This window comes from Eucalyptus grandis, chromosome 2, assembly GCF_016545825.1.
Source record: "Eucalyptus grandis isolate ANBG69807.140 chromosome 2, ASM1654582v1, whole genome shotgun sequence".
NCBI classification, from domain to species: Eukaryota; Viridiplantae; Streptophyta; class Magnoliopsida; order Myrtales; family Myrtaceae; genus Eucalyptus; species Eucalyptus grandis.
The window spans coordinates 16,005,768-16,026,918 of NC_052613.1; the positions used below are offsets into that span (position 1 = coordinate 16,005,768).

Here is a 21,151-nt window from a genome sequence, read left to right on the forward strand (position 1 = left end):
TTGTTTCATGAAAATAGATGGTCCTTGAATAAAATTTTTAACAGATTCCACGATATGATAAATTAACTCAAACTAGAATTCAATAAAAAAAAAAAAAAAGATAATGATACGGGTGGTTTCTAAACATTTCTTTAATATTCTATATGGTCCTTGAATTTTTTTTTTCCTCCAATATAACCGCTGAACTTTCAAAATTTCATACGAAGGTAGTCATCCTGTTAAGTATATAGCCAGGTAAGTGAGTTTATTTTTTACAAGAGCTACCATGTTACAACTAATCTGGGGCAAGGAACGTGCTTCAGTTGATGAAGGAAATAGGACAAACGGGCAGTACGAACCAAACGATAGCTATTTTTCCGCATATAAAATCTCATCCACTTTGTCTACCCAGGTTAAACACCGTCATAAAATTCGTTGCTACATCAACTGACCGCACAGCTTCAAAAATTGTATGACTCATTCTTTGATCTCTCAATTGAATTGTCACATAGGAAAAAACAAGTCCGTCCATGGAAATCCAATTAGTTGCAAGTCTCGACTTTTCACGGAGAACCATAAACCAAGACATCCTTTTTGTATCCCTCAAGTAAAGAGACTACAGTGACACTAAAGCACACAATTAGAGGCTCAGAGGCATTATCTGTAATCCTCGGGCAGGTGATATCCTGTCATAACTATCTTGTCTGCAAACATCTTGCCGGTCTTGGGCATGACGTGCCAATGCAATGTCAAGTTGAATTCTTTGCCCCGTAAATTGCTTCCCTGAGAGTGGAGGAAAGGATACCATTATCTTCGGGAGGAGAATTGCATAACTTAGACATATAACATTTTTTCATTTCTTTCATTCCTTCCACAAACAAGCAAGCTCCTAAAACATGAGAATTTTTTCAATAAGTAAGGTCTTAAAAGTATATAGATGATCAAGATGCAGATCAGTATCTTGCAGTATGTGTCTGTGACACAATAACGAGCTTCAAGCATAAGGTTCATAGAGGACTCTCTAGGAAATTATGCATGATGATGAGAACCCAGAAGCCCTATCTCTAAATTGGCCATGGCCATTAACAGGGGAGACAAAGCAGAGCAGAGAAGAGTAATGAGTTCACCTGATCTGTCAGTCGGTACTTGTTGGTTGTGTGAATAGAGAACTTCGCATGTTCTTTAGATGGTATGATTGCATCCCAAAGTGAGATCTGTTAAGCAGTAAAAGCAACATTTACTTTGATTCCTTGAAGATGCAAGCTCAGTGAAGCCAAACACCAACAAATTTTCTAGATTATACAGTAGATTCAACCTAACAAGCATTGTATGTGATTTAAAAAAAAAATTTCTACAGTCAGAAAAGCCTTGCATTGCAGGTTAAGATCAGTAATGGTGAGCGAGCCACGGGAAAGTTGGATTTCTTGACAGAAAAAGGGATCATGACCTCCTACACGTTTCAGTACCAGTTTGCAGAACTAAATGACACTATGACACCCAAACAGCCTGTACACTCAGTTTACTTAATAGCTGTCACAAGCAAAACCACAAAAGCAGCATCCATCTGATGCACTGACAACAATTTCCCAAGAATTAACCCATTGAGTCCTGCAATCAAGATTGCTATCATGATTTACTGTTGAAATAACTTCCTCTAGGTCTCCTTTCAGACTAGTTTATAATGATGGACAGCATATAAGGATGTTGAGAAGGATACTGACATAAGCATGATCAGTACTTCATAATATCAAGACTAGTCTAGTCAAGCCGAACTTCAACGTTTAATAAATTGTTTCATTTTACATTGGCAGAGTACCACCAAATTGCCACCAAAAAAAAAAAACTCAAATTACAATACCCATAATGAAGTGGTAATGTACTCTGTCTCCTATCAGCCACTATGATATCCAGATGATGCAAAAGTCTATGATAACCAGTTATCTTTAAGAGGATTAAAAGTGAACTGCAAAATCACCACCACACGCTAATCCCATGGCAGGAAAATCATGTCTAGTAAAAGCATTTTAAAACCCATAATCTTTCTCAGTGGAAATATCACCCACCCCATAAAAGAGGCATGAGGGACAAGATCCGTATTTCTCCACCATGAATACAACGTGCAGGGCAAGTGCCAACATAAGAATTCAACATGTGAACATCAAGAAAATGACTTATGTATAATGTCACACCTACCTGATTTAGAGAATTTTTAGTTGTATCATACTCAGCTGCTAGGAAGACAAATACCTGCAATTTTTTCCACAAATAATTTAAAGAGCAGTAAATAATGACTTGATGACCTAGAATAAGAGAGTCTCAGTTTTCCATTTATTGGCCCAACTAGATGGAACAAGCAATCATCAACAAGTATCTAACTGACAAATAATTTGAGAATCATCAACAGAGAAAGGTTGTCAGGATTGGGATCCTAGGGAGGACTGTTGGGAGACTGTTAAGGATGGGTTGTCAATTCGGATAGAGGATCGTAACATCCATTTATTTATCAAACTAATCCCTAAATTTTGAAATTTCAACGTTGTTTTGCTCAAATATTTGCTTATTAACAATTTAGGAAGAGGTCAGAGGCAATATAATTGCATTCCCAGAATAAAACTCCAACTCATTCTTCTCCTTGATAAGTAAAGTGGAAGTTTCCTTGATGTACCAAGGCATGTAAACCAATTTGCAAAGCAGTTTTTCATAGCACAAAAAAGGAGCCAGATTCCAAAGTAAGAGAGGATGACCACAAAAAAAAAATACAAGATACTGAATTAGTCATAATTCCAAAACCCATTCCATATAATGGTCCTCATATAAAGCATCAAAATCTAAAAAGAAAGCACACGAGCAGTTTAATGTTGTAATGATGTATATGCCACAGACCTTACGACCAGAAGCTGACTCACACACTAACATTGTTCCACCACAAGAAGATGACAATAACCACTCAACTGCATTGCAGTTTCAAAACACAAAAGGTCAAATCCCAATAGTTGTCAAAAGATCCCACAGTAGTCTACTCTAAAAGGATGTCAAAATATTTCCTCTTTTTTCGCAAAAACACAATGTCATCCACACAGACGTAAAGCAAGTGAAGGTTTCAGTTGCTTAACCTGTTTTGTGTTCCACGTGAATGCCGACTGCAAGTCTGCCGAGATATTCAATGTCAAGCTAACCTGCAGGATCCAAAAGAAAGGTACTGAATCAAAAAGATAGATCTAAGATGCTTTTACGCAAGCAGATTCAAACAAAATAAGTTTTCTGATTGCGCAATATTAAAAACAGCATTATACTCATTACACTGGAAAAGTCAGGACCAACTACAGTTTTAAGCAGCAGAACCCACAGTGGCACCTCGAAATTCCAATAAGCAACATACACAGGCATTGAAAATCGTCTTTCCTTTCATCATGTATGATTAGAGAGGAACCAACAATCGCAAAATCCCTGACAAAATTCACGCTCCTAGGGTTCGGTAAATCGGCCAAAACCATCCAAAACAACCACGAAAATCGACACCCCGAATTCCAAGAAGACAAACCCAAGAACACAGATCAACCAAGGGGTCGAAAAAAGGGCGAAAGACGGAAAATTTACCTCATCGTTCCCATTCCGCTGCTTCTGAAACCAATTGACATTGAGCACCTACAACGGAGCCAAAAAAAAAAAACCCACCATACTGAGCTGCCCAAATTTCAAAACATAAGCAAAGGGAACTCGAAGCGACGGTACCTGAACATGGGCCGAGGGAGAGGGGAGGCTGAAGTTGTCGGAGAAAGAAGCCATGGCGCACATCAGCGCCAAGATCGTGACTCCGAGAGTCAGCAGAGCGTTCGCTCTGTACCCAAATGTGTGCATCCTCTCTCTCTCTCTCTCTCTCTCTCTCTCGCGATCTGCGGCAGCAGTCCTGGTCGAGAGGTTTTGAGCGGAGCTGAGGTTTTTACTCCGAGGAGCAGCGGACGAGGCAATGGAAAAAGCGTTACCTAGTGCGAATCAAGGAGGATCGGGACGTGAAAATGCTGAAAGATGTGCAAATGGCAAGTTGACCGAGGAGTCTTGCTAAAAGATTTTTATTATTTTTTGATTGCAGAGGAGCGGCGGTTTAAATCCACCTAATTTTCGCCCAAAAAAATTAAAATTATCCTTGCTCTTTTTTTTTTTTGGTCGATAGATGATAAAGTGGTGGCCCCGGAGTTATTAATTTATTTTTTGTAATTTTTATATTTCTATGTAAGATCTAGTTATCATAATCAATAATTTCACATGTTTATTTTTTTCTTTATTATTGGTATCTCGTATCTATTAAAGGCACTATGTTTTTTTTTTTTTTTTTTCTATTGTTAGATTTTATTTCCATAAGAATTATTTTTGTCACAAAAAGAAAATTTCAATAAACTTTGTTCTTTTATGTGTTGTTGAGCAAATCTAAAGTTAAATTGTCACACGTAGAATCTTAAAAATGTTTTTATATAGAAATTTTTTTAACTCAATATTTGTTAACAAAATTTCACTTTTGGTTATGCATATCACTGTCAAATCCCTTCTTATTGATTATAATGGGATGATTGGATGCAGCAAAAAACAAAATCTTCTTTGAAAATTTTCCATTATAAAATCACGATTACGCTCTCCAACAAAAAACTTTAAAAGATGAAATTTAATTAAATAAAAAATTTACATAAAAATAAGGAACTTTTTTTTAAAATGCCAATGAAATGTCATTATTTTGAAAAAAAAATTGCTGTTGAAATAAGAGGGAGAAGAATAAATACATTTTTATAAGAGTAATGATGAGAAAGAGACTTTCAAGTTTTTCACTCTATTAGAGAATTTGTCTTTTTTCCTTACTAGTGCCTATGTAAAACATTATAGTGCCTATGTAAAACATTATAGTATTATATAAGAATACGCTAATAATTTTTTTGATACACTAAAAAAATAAAACATGTGAAATGCATCATTGGCGTAACTAGATCCTTAATTAAAATAGAAAAAATAAAAAAAGAAAATGATACTATCACTTTAAATTGCAATTAAATTATTGGGAGCAATTTAATCTTTCTAGTGTAAGTGGGGTAAATTTAATCATATAAAGGGTGGAAATAGTGCTGCCCTTGCAAAATCATTAATAAGTGCTTTTTTAACTTTAAAAAAATTATTTTATAAGGTTCTTCAATATTTGATATGTAGAAAAGAAACCTATTCATGATTTAACTTATGACAGGTTAAATGATAGTGTTAACACCTAATTTTTAGTCGACATGTCAAAAAAGTAAAATATAAATAAATAAGATTTGGGTTTCCAATTGTGACGTAGCCATTTCTTGACAAAAAAAAGTCGTTTTTCTTTTCTTTCTTTTACATTGTTGGTTTTAAACAATTTCCTATTCATTTTCAAGAAAAATTTGAAAAGTCAAATAGTTGACTTTCAGATTGACTTTTGGTCAACCTTATGACCAAAAGTCAACCACAAGTTAAAATTTGATTTTTCACTCAAAAATATGTCAATTAATTTTAATTTCACTTTTCTCAGTTCAATTTTCCAAATTCAATAGATTTAGCAGAAAAATCAACCTTTAAAAAAAACGGTCAACTAAATTTTTGACTTTTTATTTTTTTGGGGTGAAAGTAAGAATTATATTGAGCTTTAACCAAACTATATAAAATGATCACGACACCAAAAACTTACACTCAAAATGACGAGACAGCATTATGAGATATAAAAGAAAACAACCAAACACGACATAACAAGCCAAACAAAGAAAGACATAAACACAACCAACCAACCAACGACTAGTTAAAAGCAAACCACCACTCAAACAACGGCAACCCACAAAAAAGACGGGAGACCCTAACCATGAGAGCTGCCGCTCTCTACAGTTCAACAACCAACCAAGCAAACCTACAATAGCAACCTCCTGAGCTAGTAACTCTCAAAATGGGCACCCATCGAATTAGCTACGGCATCAAGGTGGCCTAATAGGGTCTCCAGAAGAGAAGATAATCGGGTCAATACCTCGGCTACACTACAGCCTCCTATTTCTTGTGTGACATCCCGATTTTTCTCAAGTTTATTTTCAGTCAATTGAGTCGGGCAATTCATCTGTGCATATGGTTCGTTTCTCAGAGTTGGCCACTCACGAGAGAACTAGTCTATTGAGCGAAGTAATTAAGGAATTTTACCGCGTCGACTTGGGACTGATCACCCTCGGGTCGGATGCAAGAAAACTTCCCCAAAAGCTACTCAGTGGACTAGGCGCGCTAGAATCGCACCAGAGTGAAATTAACCGTGAAATTGAAATTGAATTCTGAAATTTGAAAGTAAAAGGGTGTTGCAAATCCTATTAGGAACATTGGATTAATTCATGGACTTTAATTTGGACTCAATTAGAAGAGAATTGATGGAAATTGAAGTAATTGAGTGTACAAGAACTTGGACCCCGGCGGAAAATGAATTGGACCTATTGGAAGATGTTGTGAAGATTTTAGTTAGTGGAGAGTGACATTAGCAGGTGATGTCATGGTGGAGGCCAAAATTAAGGAGAGCTTGACAAGTGTCACAAGCCAATTGGCTCACCAAAAGTGGGGATGTCCCATCCACTTCATCTTCAACCTCTAGCACCTTGGGAAGAGGAATTGGAAATTGGAGGAGAGAGAGAGGAGTGTGCGTGAGAAAAACCAGCGGAACCGCCGAGCTCCGTCCGCCCTTCGTCGCGTCTCTGCCGCCGCCGTCGCACGCCGCCGCCGTCGCACTCCGTCGCCGTTCGCCGCTCGTCCGCGTGTGAGGCCCCGGGTGCAAGCTCGTCGCGTCTCCGTCGCCGTCGTCTCCTCGCCCGAGCTGCTGGTCGCCGTTCGTCGCCCGTCCGTCGCCGCCGTCCGCCCGCTCCAGCCTCCGCCGGTCACTGCTCAAGCTGCCGCCGGTTCTCCTCCGCCGATCTTCGCCCGTTCAGCCACCGTTCCGTCCCCTTCCAAGCTCGGTTAGTTGCTGGAAAAACCAGCAAGAACCAGCTCCTTTTAAGCTCGGTTTGGTCCCCTTTTAGTGCTCATTTGGTCTTGATCCGTGTAGGTTTGTCGTCGGCGTCGTCGTGCTCTTCGCCGGAGACCCGTCGGAAAGCGATTCCGGTGAGTTTACCTCACTAATCCGCGATTAGCGAGTTAATGATGCCTTAAGTATGCTTAGTCTAAGTTAAATGAGTTTATGTGGTTAGATTAGTTTATTTGGTTGAGGATTATCTTAAGATGTTTAATTAAGTTCAATTGTGTTTAGTTTAAAGTTAAGTATGTTTATTTTTAATGTAAAGCCTTGATGTGACATAATAGGATTTTAATTTTGAATTATTTAATTGCTTCGAAATTCTGGAAATTTATAATATTATATTATAATCCGAAATTATTAAAATATTATTATTAAAAAAATCAGAAAAATTATTTTTGACCCCGGTTGCTCGAATTTCGTGCCGGTCGCTACGGTACATTCGAATTTTGAAATTGATGATTGGATATTATAAATCGAGTGTGGATTGTGAAAGATAAGGATATTATTATTTAATTAATTTTCGAAATAAATTGAATTATTAATTAAATTCCGAAAATTATTTTGGGACCCTAAATTCTTAGAATTTTGTGCTGATCGCTCTGTGTATTCGGATTTTGAAATTGATGATTAGATATTACAAATTGAGTGATGATTCGTGCAATTGATTATTGAATTGTTGTGTGTTGGTTGAAAGACTCGGGTCGCAAGAGTGGCTAGGCCGACCGGATCCTTATTCTTCTAGAAATGCCGTCGGAGAGTGACATGGCTCGGGGTCGCAAAGAGTGGCTAGGCCGACCGGATCCTTATTCTTTTAGAAATGCCGTCGGAGAGTGACATGGCTCGGGTCGCAGATGAGTGGCTAGGCCGACCGGACCTTTGTTCTTCTAGAAATGCCGTCAGGAGAGTGACGTGGCTCGGGTCGCAGTGGAGGCTAGGCCAACTGGATCCATGCTCCTTCGGGATTGCCGTCGATATGTTGACGAAGTGCGCTCCAAGGTGGGGAGGCGATGCCTAGCTAGATGTCAGTAGATAGCCGGATTGTGAGTAGGCTATGCCCTGGTGTGACAGTGGATAATGATGATTTGGAAATGCTTGCTGTGATTGCGAAATTGAGTGAAATTGATTGAGTTCCGATAAACTGCCTTCTTGTCATTACTTGTGCTTAAGTGATATGAATTGTACTAACCTGCAGGGAGGCAAGAAGGTGAGGTAAGTCTTCTTGATGTCGTGGCTAAGCTACTCTGGGGCGTATTTACTTTCTAATAGGGGTTTAGGAGGGGTGAACTTGCTGAGACAAAGTCTCATCCCGGTTTGGGGAAAAATATTACAGGACCATAGATGGCGAGACCCCCGGAGATGAGTGGCCTGCCGACGGAGATTGACCAGACGACTGAGAGTACTCCTGACCCCGGGAGCCCCTGGGTCTATCAGTTGGTGAGGACCACCATTTGAGTCGAGGTGAACGTGGATAATAGAGTGCCTTACTTTTTTAGGGCTTGGTTTCGTACCGGAGCAGATGGTGTTAGGATTGGCCCCCTTGACAGCATGGACATTCCACTGGCGGTGATGACTGCCATTTTGGGAGAAGGTGTAGCAAATCATCCTGATGGTCGAGTGGTCAACGCTTCGCCCCCGGCCTCCTGGGTGACTGATCCTGAGGATGTAGGGTCGACAAATGGAGACGACCAATAGTCCTAGGATTGTGCCTTTTTCCTTTTTGGTCGGACTGATTCGTGTTGTGTAGGCTAACCCTCTTTTGATGCACACAGACTCTGACCCATTTTTGGTGCATAGGCCCTGGATCCGGTTGATGTATGTAAGCCCTGGATTGTTGATGATATATGAAAGTATGTTGTTTGATTTTGAGTTGATGTTCCTGCTGTCCTATCCCGTATGCTTTTGTAAGGGGTTCTTAGTACGTTCCGCTTGCGCATTAAAAATTTAGAGGCAGGGTCGGCGACACTACCTGGGAATGTCGCATTTTCATGACCATGGCGGGTTGTTCACGTGTCTCGGGGTTCGGGGCGTGACATCTTGTATCCTCAACATTCCTGAAAGTGATAGCCTTATCTCTAACGACTTTAAAAATGTGGTTCTTCATGCAGTGATAGCAAGAGATTGCTCTCTAAAAATGATGCTATTCTTGTTTTTCCAGATAATATGACAAAGAGCACCAAAAGAGAACCGGATAATTAACACTAAATTGTTGACTTTTAGTTAAACTTTTGACCGAAAAAAGTAAAAAGTAAAAAATAAAACATCCTAAAAAAACTTCCTTTTAGTGTTAATTTGATTTGGGTGTCAAAATTTTTACAAAATTCGATTAAGAACCATATTTTCCAAATTTTTCAATTTTAGGTTCTAAATTGACTAAAAACAAAATTACTTTCACTTTAGTCATAATTAGGTATAGTTCCTTTTACGACATTTGGTCTAGGGACTATTCTTAATCCACTAATTCATTCAATTTTCACGAATTATCATGTCAAAAAGCCAGTTGCCATTTTAAGCCATAATTAGAGGGCCAAAATCGATTCTTCATGATTTTCAAACGGACAAATGTTTTCCACTCATTTTATTAAGATAAGTCCAAATTTGAGGTTAATTTTGGGAAATTCACATGAGAACTTCTCAATTTAAGGGATTTGACTCTCTTGAAGGTAAGAAAATCGAGCTATCGAGCCTTAACTGAGGATATTTAGATTGATCCATTCAAGACTATGGTTCAATTTCATGAATCTAAGTCCAATTTTAATATTAGACCTTGATTTATTTTTTGCCGAAGTTTTAGCACTTCAATCCAAGTTCAATTCAAATGCATTAGATGGTCTCATACACGGATAATTAATCCAATAGGCCTATTGCAACTTTAATTGAATTGAATTTCAATTAATTTGCGATTTTAGCCAAAGAATTGTGAAATTGATCATTTTAGCCCTTAAGGCTTGATCTCATGTATCCATGATTTTGGTTCGTTGTTTTTTACAATAATCACTCAATTATGTCAATAAATAGTCCATAAATTCCATCAATGGAATTAATAGGTTTAATAGAATTAAAATAGAAAAAAAAAATTTTTGTTTAATTGAATCAAAATCGAATAATTTTTTTTGAAATCATGCAAGTTTTCTTTTCAATTTTGGTCCTTAAAGGAAAAAATTGCATAAATTTTGAATCCACAAGGACCATATAGGCGTGAATCAGTCAAGAACCGGTCAAATCGACGTGAATTGGTTCGATTAGTCTAACCGGTCGTTGGCGAGGCAGGCTGGTTCAAACACTTGTTGGCTAGTTTTAAACCTCCAGCAATTGATTCCAAGCTCCTTGCCTCGTCAATTTTATCCCTATGCCCTTACATTTTCACAATTTTGCCAATTAACCCATGAATTATGAAAATTTGCAATTTAGCCCATAATTAGGCCTTTAAGAGAATTCTTGCTTTAAATCCAAATTTTCACAAATCGGACCCATCCGATTGGTCTCCCGATATTTCTTAATGATGTCTAGCTTTTTAAAAATTTAATTTGGACATTAGATCAAGATTTTGATTGTCGGATCGATCCAACAGCCAAGATCAATCGATTTAAGACTAGCATAAAAGGTTTTTCCCTCCAAATTTTGAGGGGGTATATTTTGTGAAAACATTTCTTTCTCCAAACACAACTATCTCTCTCTTCTCTTCCCACCATTTCCCTCTCTCTCTCTTTCTCTATCTATCTCGCACGCCTATCCCTCCTCTTGCCGGGCCGATCACTATCCATCAAAGCCCTCGCCAGCGACGTCCCAACTCTAACAATCTCCTCTAGCATCTCTCCTCCACCATCGCAAGCTCAGGCCACCGCCTAAGCAACTACAACCCTCCCGTCTAGCCTCCCTTTCCCGCAAGTGCAAAAACTGATGACCAAGCCAGTTTGAGCTTTAATTGGCTTAATTGCCGATCCGACGATCCAAATTGGTGAAGCAACCCCCACTGATCTCCCTCCAAGTTAGTTCCCGACCCTCTAGTGGTTGGGAACCAACAAATCAACCACCGGAACAGTGCTAATGGCTTGATCTTCCTTAGGCATTTAAGGCCGATCTAGTTTTTGGGCCGGTTGTGCTCCTTGGTGAAACCAGTGACCGGCAGCAGTACAACCACTGCCGGACCAAGTCCAAATCTTCCTTTGGCGTTATCCCCAACTAGGCGGTGGTTGGAGATTAGAGGATCGGTCACTAGATTCTCTCCGGTGACCTTGATTCCCTTCGGTGGTCTTAAAGACCGGTCCAATTGGATTGATTTTGCTTTGGAGATCAAACCGATGATTGATCTGGTCCCTAGCTGGTTCTTTGGTGGTTCAAATAGTATTTCTTAAGTTCGAGGTCTGATCAAGCTCTAGCAATAATCGATTCGTCCGTTTGTATAAAAAATCAGTGAAATCGCACAAATGTTAATCTCTAAAACTCGAATCTAATGAAGTGAGGTCAGCGTATCCGACCGAAGCTAGGATTTGCAATTAGATCTATGAAATATGTTTAGATCTAAAGATTATGTTATTGTTCAATGATTTGCTGAGGTTGAAGGTTGATTGAGGATGAGTTCATAGTTGATTGGATAATTTTAGTGCTAATTTGCAATTTTTGTGCATCCATGATATGGTTGTTGTTTGGCCTAAAACGAGAGATTAGATGGCCTTATTTGAACTCGAAACCTTCTAAACTTAGAAAGTACAATTCGAGACTTTTGATTTGATAGGTTACACGTCTTGAATGGATGATGTTTGACTCTTGAAAAACACCTCGAAATTTGCTTGACTCTACAGATTATTTAACTCGTTTTTGGTTCCATTCTTATTCCGCCTCTGGACTTTTCCATTTTTGTGCTGCTTTCTATGATTAATTTTGGAGAAAATTTTACTCACAAGATTTATTCCAAATCTTTTCATGTGCAAAATAATTTATTTTTTTATTTTTTGGATTTTTTAGACAAGTTTTAGGAGGTCAAAATCGCCTAAATTTAAGCATAGGTCAATTTACTCTTTTGCATGCCAACTTAGGGTTAGATATGTACCCTAATCACTCGTTGCATCCAGTTCTTTGTCACGTGCGAATTTCATGCCATTTATGCATTGCATAAGTAACTTTAGGACTTAATAATGCACATTTATGTTCTGGTTTGTTGACTACTGATGAGCACGCTTTCACAAATATGAACTTTAGAGCACCAAATTGATTTCAATTAAACCTGAACCTTTTTAGGAAATCGTAGTGCACACTTAAACGTCTCGAGTGTCCTTGGTTTTTGTGCAATTTGCTCATTGTTAAACCCATTTTTCATTTTTTTCTAAACTAGACTAGAATTTTGATCTCGGGAGTAAATTTGGAACCCTTTTTTTTACCCCCGTGTGGATAGCCTTTTGCTATTTTTGTATCAATTTTTTGGTAGGAATTCTTGAGCCTACAGAGTTTGATTGTCACCCTTTTATCTTCATTGTGATGAAATGTCATGGTTTTTAGGCTTCGTTTGATAGGGTAAATCTCAGTTGTAATGACTAATGTCCTACTGATTTGGCAATTTCCTGATGCAATGATATGCATTGTTGGATTTTTATAAAATTATGTTTAGCTTTTCTTAAGGAACTTACTTCATGAAAGTTGTTCCATATGGTGTTATGCATGCCATGTAATTTTCTCAAAGGTGAATAATCAATGGTTGCCTTTCAATTTTGCTGATTTGGCTTGCTATGTCTAAAATATTCTATTGTAAACCTTGATTGTGATTGTTTATCTAAATTTTTTAAGATAGCTTGTGCATGAAATTAAGACATATCATCTTCATGAAATTTGTTTCAAATTCCATGGTGTTCATTGTGAAAGGCTTTCAATAAATGAATTGACCTTTCGGTCACATTTTTCCTGATATTGATTAGAAATGCCCATCTTTGCACATCAAAATATCTTTGGTACATGTGATGTTTCCAATATCAAATATTTAGAATCTCTTAAATACTTAATTTGACATTGTGGTTGTCATGGTTTGAATCATATTTAAATTGTCTGCGATGTCTGTGAGTTCATTTATGCGAGTCCCAAACTAGTCTTGGCAATTAAATGTGTTCCATCGTCAAGACAACTCTTTGTCTCAAAACTTTGCTTCCTTTTTCTCAAACATTTCAAACTCATCTTTGAAGCATCACATGTACCACCCATGCATGCAATCATGTCATTCATTAGAAATGTTTGTGCTTGTAACTGACGCATGTTTTTAGAGTAAGTGACTTGTCAACAATTCATTCAATTGATTGATTGTTTGAGAAATAAGGCTTAAAGGCCTGCTTGCGTGTTTAATTCATGCCAATGCATGTGAATTTTAGATATATATTAGGTGTAATGACTAATACCAAGGAAAAATATTGAGAATTCACTTAGAAAATTTTTCTAGGGATTTATAAATGTTATTGGCCATACGAGAGCATAAATGGTCAATAATGGCTGTAAGTCATAAAATGAATTGGGTAAGTATCTAGAGGAACTTACGTATGAATTGCAAAAGCTGACCCTAAGACCCAAATTTGGTTGATTCTTGATTTTGCTTCACTTGATTGATTACTTTTGATCCCATGTCATGCTTTTGACTGTTTTTGGCAGTGGTAAGAGATTAGAGGATTGATCACCGGATCCTTTCTAGTGACCTTGATTCCTACCAGCGGTCTTGAAGACTGGTCCAATTTGACTAGTTTTACTTTAGAGATCAAACTAGTGATTGATCTAGTCCCTAGTAGGTTCTGTGGTTGTTCAAATGGTATCTTTGAAGTTCAGAGGTCTGATCAAGCTTCAACGATAATTGATTCATCCGATCTCATCAAAAATCAATGAAATCGCGCAAAGGTTAGTCTCTTAAACTCAAATCCGATGAAGCAAAGTCGGCATATCCGATCAGAGCTAGGATTGACAATTAGATTTATGAAATATTTTAAATCTGAAGATTATGTGATTTTTTGATGATTTGCTAAAGTTGAAGGTTGATTGAGGATGAGTTCATGGTTGATTGGATGATTTAATTGTTAATCTACAATTTTCGTGCATTTGTGATATGGTTGTTGTTCGGCCTAAAACGAGACATTAGATGACCTTATTTAAATTTGAGACCTTCTAGATTTAGAAAATACGTTCCGAGACCTTCGATTTGATAGGTTGTACATCCCAAACGGGTGACATTTGAAGCTTGAAAAACAACTCACAATATGCTCGATCCTGCAAATTTTTTAATAGTTTTTGGTTCTATTCTTTTTTCGCCTCTAGACTTTGCTATTTTTGTGCTGATTTTTGTGATTGATTTTTGAGAAAATTTTCTGAATGAGATTTGTTCCAAATTGTCTCATGTATAACACACACACACACACACACACGCGCGCGCGCGATTTTATTTTGGATTTTTCGGACAAGTTTTGGTAGGTCAACATTGCCTAAATCTAAGCATAGATCAATTTGCCATGCATTAACTTGAGGTGATTTTGGTAAAATTGAGCATATAGATGAATTCATTGGGCCTTAGAATCTTCATGAAGATTGAAATATCATACTATGTGCGTTCCGACAATGCATGATTCATATGATTTCATTGCCATTTTGTATGTCAATTGCATCTTTAAACACATGTAGGTTTTGCTGCAAGTAGGATATTTAGTAACATGTGTCTGTTTTGCCATTTTTATCACAACTCATGTGATCTCAATTAGGCTTTGATATGTCAACAAAAAATCCTTGCCATTATGCATTGTGTATGTTCAATTTTTTGTAGAATTTTTGCATGCTCTTAGGTGACCAAAATCAAGCATGTTTGTGATATTAAGGTTAGATTAATGCCTTATCATGTGTGCACTTTATCATGCTTGTTTGGGTCCCTTAGAGATCAAATCTCGTGTCGATGTCTCTTGACTATTAAAGTGTGCATTACAAGTTTCGTGTACATATATGGTTTGTCATGATTGAGTGTCATTTGGCATGTGAAAATTATGCAAAAATTAGGCTAGTTGCACTTTGAAATCATCAAGTATGTCATTATAGTTTTAAATTATGTTGCATTGTCATTGACTTGTACGACTTTTCCATGTGTGACTTAGGGTTAGATGTTTACCCTAATCACTTGTCGTATCCAGTTATTTATCATGTGTGAATTTCATGCCGTTTATGCATTGCATAAGTGATTTTTGGACTTAATAATGCACGTTTATGTTCTAGTTTGTTAATGATTGATGCACACATTTTCACAAACCTCAATTTTAGAGCACCGAATTTATTCCAATTAAACCCGAACCATTCTAGGAAGTCATAGGGCACGCTTAGACTTTCAAGTGTCCTTGGTTTTTAAGAAATTTGCTCATCATTAAAACCATTTTCCATTTTTTTTTTCTAAACTAGACTAGAATTCAAACTTAGGAGTGAATTCGGAACCCTGTTTTTACCCATGTTTAGATATCCTCTTGCTATTTTTGTATCAATTTTTCGATAGGGATTCTTGGATCAGACCCTTAACAAAGTTTGATTTTCACCCTTTTATCTTCATTGTGGTGAAATTTCATGATTTTTGCACTTTGTTTGATAGGGTAAGTCTTAGTTGCAATGGCTTGATGTCCTACTGATTTGGCAATTTCCCGATGTAATGATGTGCATTGTTGGATTTTTATAAAATCATGTTTAGCTTTTCTTAAGAAACTTTCTTCACAAAAGTTGTTCCATATGGTGTTATGCATGATGTGTAATTTTCTCAAAGGTGAATCATCAATGGTTACCTTTCAATTTTGCTGATTTGACTTGCTTTGTCTAAAATGTTCTATTGTAAACCTTGATTGTGATTGTTTATCTAAATTTTTTAAGATAGCTTGTGCAGGGAATTAAGACATATCATCTTCATGAAATTTGTTTCGAATTTCATGGTTTTCATTATAAAAGGCTTTCAATAAATGAATTGACTTTTCGATCACTTTTTTCCCGATATTGATTAGAATTGCCCATCTTTGCACATCAAAATATCTTTGGTACATGTGATGTTTCCAATATCAAATGTTTAAAATCTCTTAAATAGTTTATTTGACATTGTGGTTGTCATGGTTTAGATCATATTTAAATTGTCTGTGATGTCTATGAGTTCATTTATGCGAGTCTTAGACTAACCTTGACAATAAAATGCATTCTATCACCGAGATGACTCTGTCTCAAAACTTTGCTTCTTTTTTCTCAAACATTTCAAACTCATCTTTGAAGCATCATATATACCACCCACACATGCAATCATGTCATTCATTATACATGATTGTGCTTATAATTGGCGCATGTTTTTGGAATAAGTGTCCTGCCGACGATTCATTCAATTGATTGATTATTTGAGAAAGAAGATTTAAAGGCCTGCTTGCGTGTTTCATTCATGCCAATGCATGTAAATTTTAGATATACATTAGGTGCGATGCCTGATACCAAGGGAAAATCTTGGGAATTCACCTAGAACATTTTTCTAGGGACTTACTAGCATTATTAGCCATTCGAGAACACAAATGGTCAATAATGGTTATAAGTCATAAAATGAATTGGGTAAGTGTCTAGAGGAATCTATGCATGAATTGTAAAAGCCGACCCTAAGACCTAAATTTGGCTGATTTTGGATTTTGCGTCACTAGATTGATTACTTTTGATCCCATGTCGTGCTTTTGACTGTTTTGACATTCATAAATGTTTCTTTCTATTGTTTGTATCTAGTTTAGATTTAGGATAGAATTAGAATAGGGCCCTGAAGATGAAGTTGACAAAAGATGGTGGGAGGTCGATATCCATACCGACCATATTTTTGTATCATTCGTCCCTGACACATGTCTCGGGTTTCCTCATTTGTATAAATACCCAACGAGTTGTAGCTTCTTTAATTTCATTTTATTTTATTTCCTTTTATTTCTTTTAAGTTTTTTTTTTTTTTTTAAGGATTGTATGATAGATTTATCGCTTTACTTGGTTGTTTACTTATTGTTTTGTACTTTAAATTCAATTGCTTGCTCTCTTTTATCTTTCTTAGAATTAGAATAGCACGAAAATGACCATCCATGCATGATCACTTAGGTTAGGTTTGAACAATCCCAAAAATGAAAAAAGAAGAAGAAAGATAAATACATGGACACTTTAGATGACATGGTATATTGTTAAGTACCAAAATGGTGCTAATATAAATATTAGCATAACCCAAGTCCCCGAACCTAGATATCTAGTTGCATAGAAATCGATGAACTACTCTTGACCCTCAATTGGGTTTTCTAACTAACCCCCAAAAATGAGACTAGTGGTGACTCCCGTCGTATTTTCTAGGTTATTTTAAACAACTAGATCGCTTAATAAACCCGTCGTGAGATGTATGAATCTTAGGAAAAGATTCACAATTATGATTTAGCATACTCAAGATGGTGAAGTTAAAAATGAAGTGATGCCATCTTTAGCGGATGTACATATTAAGAGGGTTATCATGGTCGTCAAAATACCCTTAAACTTACCTTTATATTTGGTTTCCCTTCGACCTTAAAACCATCGATCAAGACATGCTGTAATATCAAGGTAGGGTCATGACACCTTCTGCTATCATGCAAGGTACAAGCTTGGGAGAGCTCGCAACCATGTGCGAGTGAACTCATAAGAGGTTCATCCCAAAAGGTGAGGCGATGACGCATTTGTGAATGTGAACCTTGAGGAAACTCCCATGGTGAAGTACTCTTAAATCCGACTTTTCCTCTCTCCTTTCCCCAAGGTAGTGGCGGAGGGTCAAGTTGTGACAGGCTTAATGACTCCATTGATGACTGGTAACTAGACTAAGAGGACATGAAGTCATTAAAAATGGTTGTCATGTTAACTAACACGTCTTATTTATGATCATTTCTATGTCAAAGTCATGTGGAAAATGAGATAAGTCGCTAACTAAAGTGTTAAATGGTCTTGTAGGTGGGAGTTATAAGGGGTAGTGTGCTTATAAACCCTTTGTTTTGCAGGTGGTTTAAGGATGTATAAATGTATGAGGGATTATATTGAAGTGCTGATTATTTTAATTGAAATACACGTTTACAAGCTTTAGCACTACATCGTGCACACATCCACAATGGTCAAAGATTAGAGGATCAATCACCGAATCCTCTCTAGTGACCTTGATTCCCTTGAGCAATCCTAAAGACCACTCAGACCAGTTTTTCTTTGGAGATCAAACCGATGACTGATCCAGTCCCTAGTAGGTTTTGTGGTGGTTCAAATAGCATCTTTGAAGTTTAGAGGTCCAATCAAGCTTTGGCAATAATTGATTAATCTGATTGCATCAAAAATCGACGAAATCATGCAAAAGTTAGTCTCTAAAACTTGAATCTAGTGAAGCAAGGTTGACGTATTTGACCGGGGCTAGGATTCGCAATTAGATCTATGAGATATGTTTAGATATGAAGATTATGTGATTTTTTTTATGATTTTCTAAGGTTGAAGGTTGATTGAGGATGAGTTCTTGGTTGATTAGATGATTTTAGTGTTAATCTGCAATTTTTGTGCATCTGTGACATGGTTGTTGTTCGGCCTAAAACAAGGCATTAGATGACCTTATTTGAATTTGAGACCTTCTAGATTTAGAGAGTACGTTTAGAGACCTTTGATTTGATAGGTTGTACGATATTTGACCCTCGAAAAACACCTCGCAATCTGCTCGATTCTCTAGATTTTTTAACTCATTTTTGGTTCTATTTTTATTCCGCCTCTAAACTTTGCTATTTTTGTGTTGATTTCCTGTGATTGATTTCTGAAAAAGAAATTTCTTCGTGAGATTTGTTCCAAATTGTCTCATGTATAATATACTTTATTTCTAGATTTTTCGAACAAGTTTTGGTAGGACAACACTGCCTAAATTCGAGCATAGATCAATCTGCCCTGCACTAATTCAAGATGATTTTGGTGAAATTGAGCATATATATGAGTTCATTTGGCTTTAGAATCTTCATGAAGATTGAACTATCACGCTGTGTGTGTTCCAACAATGCATGATTCGCATGATTTCATCGCCATTTGGTATATCAATTGTATGTTTAAACACATATAGGTTCTACTACAAGTATTTTGTCATTTTTATCACAATTCATGTGATTTCAATTAGGTTTTGATGTCTCAACAAAAAATCCTTACCATTATGCATTTTATATGTTTAATTTTTCGTTAGATTTTTGCATGCTCTTAGGTGACCAAAATCAAACATATTCTGTGATATTAAGGTTAGATTGATGCCTTATCATGTGTACACTTTATCATGCTCGTTTGGGTCCCTTAGAGATCAAATCTTGTGTTGATGTCTATTGACTATAAGGTGTGCATTACAAGTTTTGTGTGCATATATGATTCGTCGTGATTGAGTGCCATTTAGCATGTGAAAATTATGTGGCAATTAAGCCAGTTGCACTTTGAAACAATCAAGTATTTCATTATAGTCTTAAATCATGTCACATTGTCATTGACTTGTATGCCTCTTTCGCATGCGACTTAGAGTTAGATGTTTACCCTAATCACTTGTCACGTCCAACTCTTTGTCGTGTGCAAATTTCATGCCATTTGTACATTGCATAAGTGATTTTAGTACTTAATAATGCATGTTTGTGTTCTGGTTTGTTAATGATTGATGCACACATTTTCACAAACCTTAATTTTAGAGCACCGAATTGATTTCATTTGAACCCAAACCCTCCTAGGAAGTCGTAGGACATGCTTAGACCTTTCAATTGTCCTTGAGTTTTGCACAATTTGCTCATCATTAGACCCATTTTCCATTTTTTCTTAACTAAACTAGAATTCTAACCTAAGAGTAAATTTGGAACCCTATTTTTTAACCCTGTTTAGATAGCGTTTTGCTATTTTTATATCAATTTTTCAGTAGAGATTCTCGAGCCAGCCCCTTAATGCAGTTTGATTGTCACCCTTTTATCCTTATTGTGATAAAATTTCATGATTTTTATTCTTCATTTGATAGGCTAAATCTCAATTGTAATGACTTGATGTCATGCTGATTTGGCAATTTCCTGATGTGATGATGTGCATTATTAGATTTTTATAAAATTATGCTTGGCTCTTTTAAGGAAATTTTCTTCACAAAAGTTGTTTCATATCATGTTATGCATGCTGTGTAATTTTTTCAGAGGTAGATCATTAATGATTGCTATTCAATTTTGTTGATTTGATGTGTTTTGTTTGAAATATTCTTTTGTAGGCCTTTGTTGTGATTGCCTATCTAGATCTTTTAGGATAGTTTGTGCATGGAATTAGGCCATGTCATCTTTATGAAATTTGTTTCAAATCCCTTGATCTTCATTGTCAAAAGGTTTTCAATAAACGAATTGACCTTTTGATCATATCTTCCTCAATATTTATTAGAAATGCCTACCTTTGCACATCAAAATATCTTTGGTACATGTGATATTTCCAATGTCAAGTGTTTAGAATATTTCAAATACTTGATTTGACTTTTGAAATTGTCATGGTTTGCACTGTATTTAAAATGTTTGCATGTCTGTGAATGCATTTATGCGAGCCTCAGACTAACTTTAGCAATTAAACACGTTATATAGCAGAGACGACCTTTGTCTCGAAAATTTGCTTCCTTTTTCTCAAACATTTCAAACTCGTCTTTGAAGCATCATATGTATCACTCATGCATGCAATTATGTGATTCATTAGAAATGTTTGTGCATGTGATTGACACATGCTTTTGGAATAAGTGACTTGCCGATGGTTCACTTTATTGATTGATTGTTTGAGAAATAGGGCTTAAAGGCCTACCTGCATGTTTAATTCATGCCAATGCATGTGAATATTAGATGTATGTTAGGTGTAATGCTTGATACTAAGGGAAAATCTTGGAAATTCACTTAGAACATCATTCTGTAGATTTATAAGCATTATTGGCCATGTAAGAACAAAAATGATCAATATTGACTATAATTCATAAATTGAATTGGGTATGTGTCTACAGGGACCTACACATGAATTACAAAGGCCGACCCTGATGCCAAATTTGGCTTATTTTGGATTTTGCTTCACTTGTTTGATTACTCTTGATCCAATATTGTGCTTTTGACTATTTTGACGTGTATAAATGTTTCTTTCTATTGT

At 36.6% G+C, this 21,151-nt stretch overlaps 1 protein-coding gene across 1 annotated transcript; it reads right to left on the bottom strand.

Moving 5' to 3' along the window:
- Window positions 1-351: 351 nt before the first annotated feature.
- On the bottom strand, window positions 352-4,008 carry LOC104428635 (signal peptidase complex subunit 3B). The gene is made up of 6 exons (XM_010041604.3): window positions 3,712-4,008; window positions 3,577-3,624; window positions 3,093-3,155; window positions 2,173-2,226; window positions 1,107-1,193; window positions 352-762 (listed from the first exon to the last, which is right to left on the bottom strand). The coding sequence occupies exons 1-6, from the start codon at window positions 3,835-3,837 to the stop codon at window positions 637-639; spliced, it is 504 nt and encodes a 167-aa protein (XP_010039906.1). The 5' UTR covers window positions 3,838-4,008; the 3' UTR covers window positions 352-636.
- Window positions 4,009-21,151: the final 17,143 nt, after the last annotated feature.

What these genes read in the sequence shown, in the direction of transcription:
- LOC104428635 (XM_010041604.3), bottom strand. Translation starts at nt 3,837, where the DNA reads ATGCACACATTTGGGTACAGAGCGAACGCTCTGCTGACTCTCGGAGTC. An exon ending in CTCCCTCGGCCCATGTTCAG is followed by an intron (nt 3,625 to 3,711) that starts GTACCGTCGCTT and finishes GCTCCGTTGTAG; the next exon opens with GTGCTCAATGTCAATTGGTT. An exon ending in AGCGGAATGGGAACGATGAG is followed by an intron (nt 3,156 to 3,576) that starts GTAAATTTTCCG and finishes TGGATCCTGCAG; the next exon opens with GTTAGCTTGACATTGAATAT.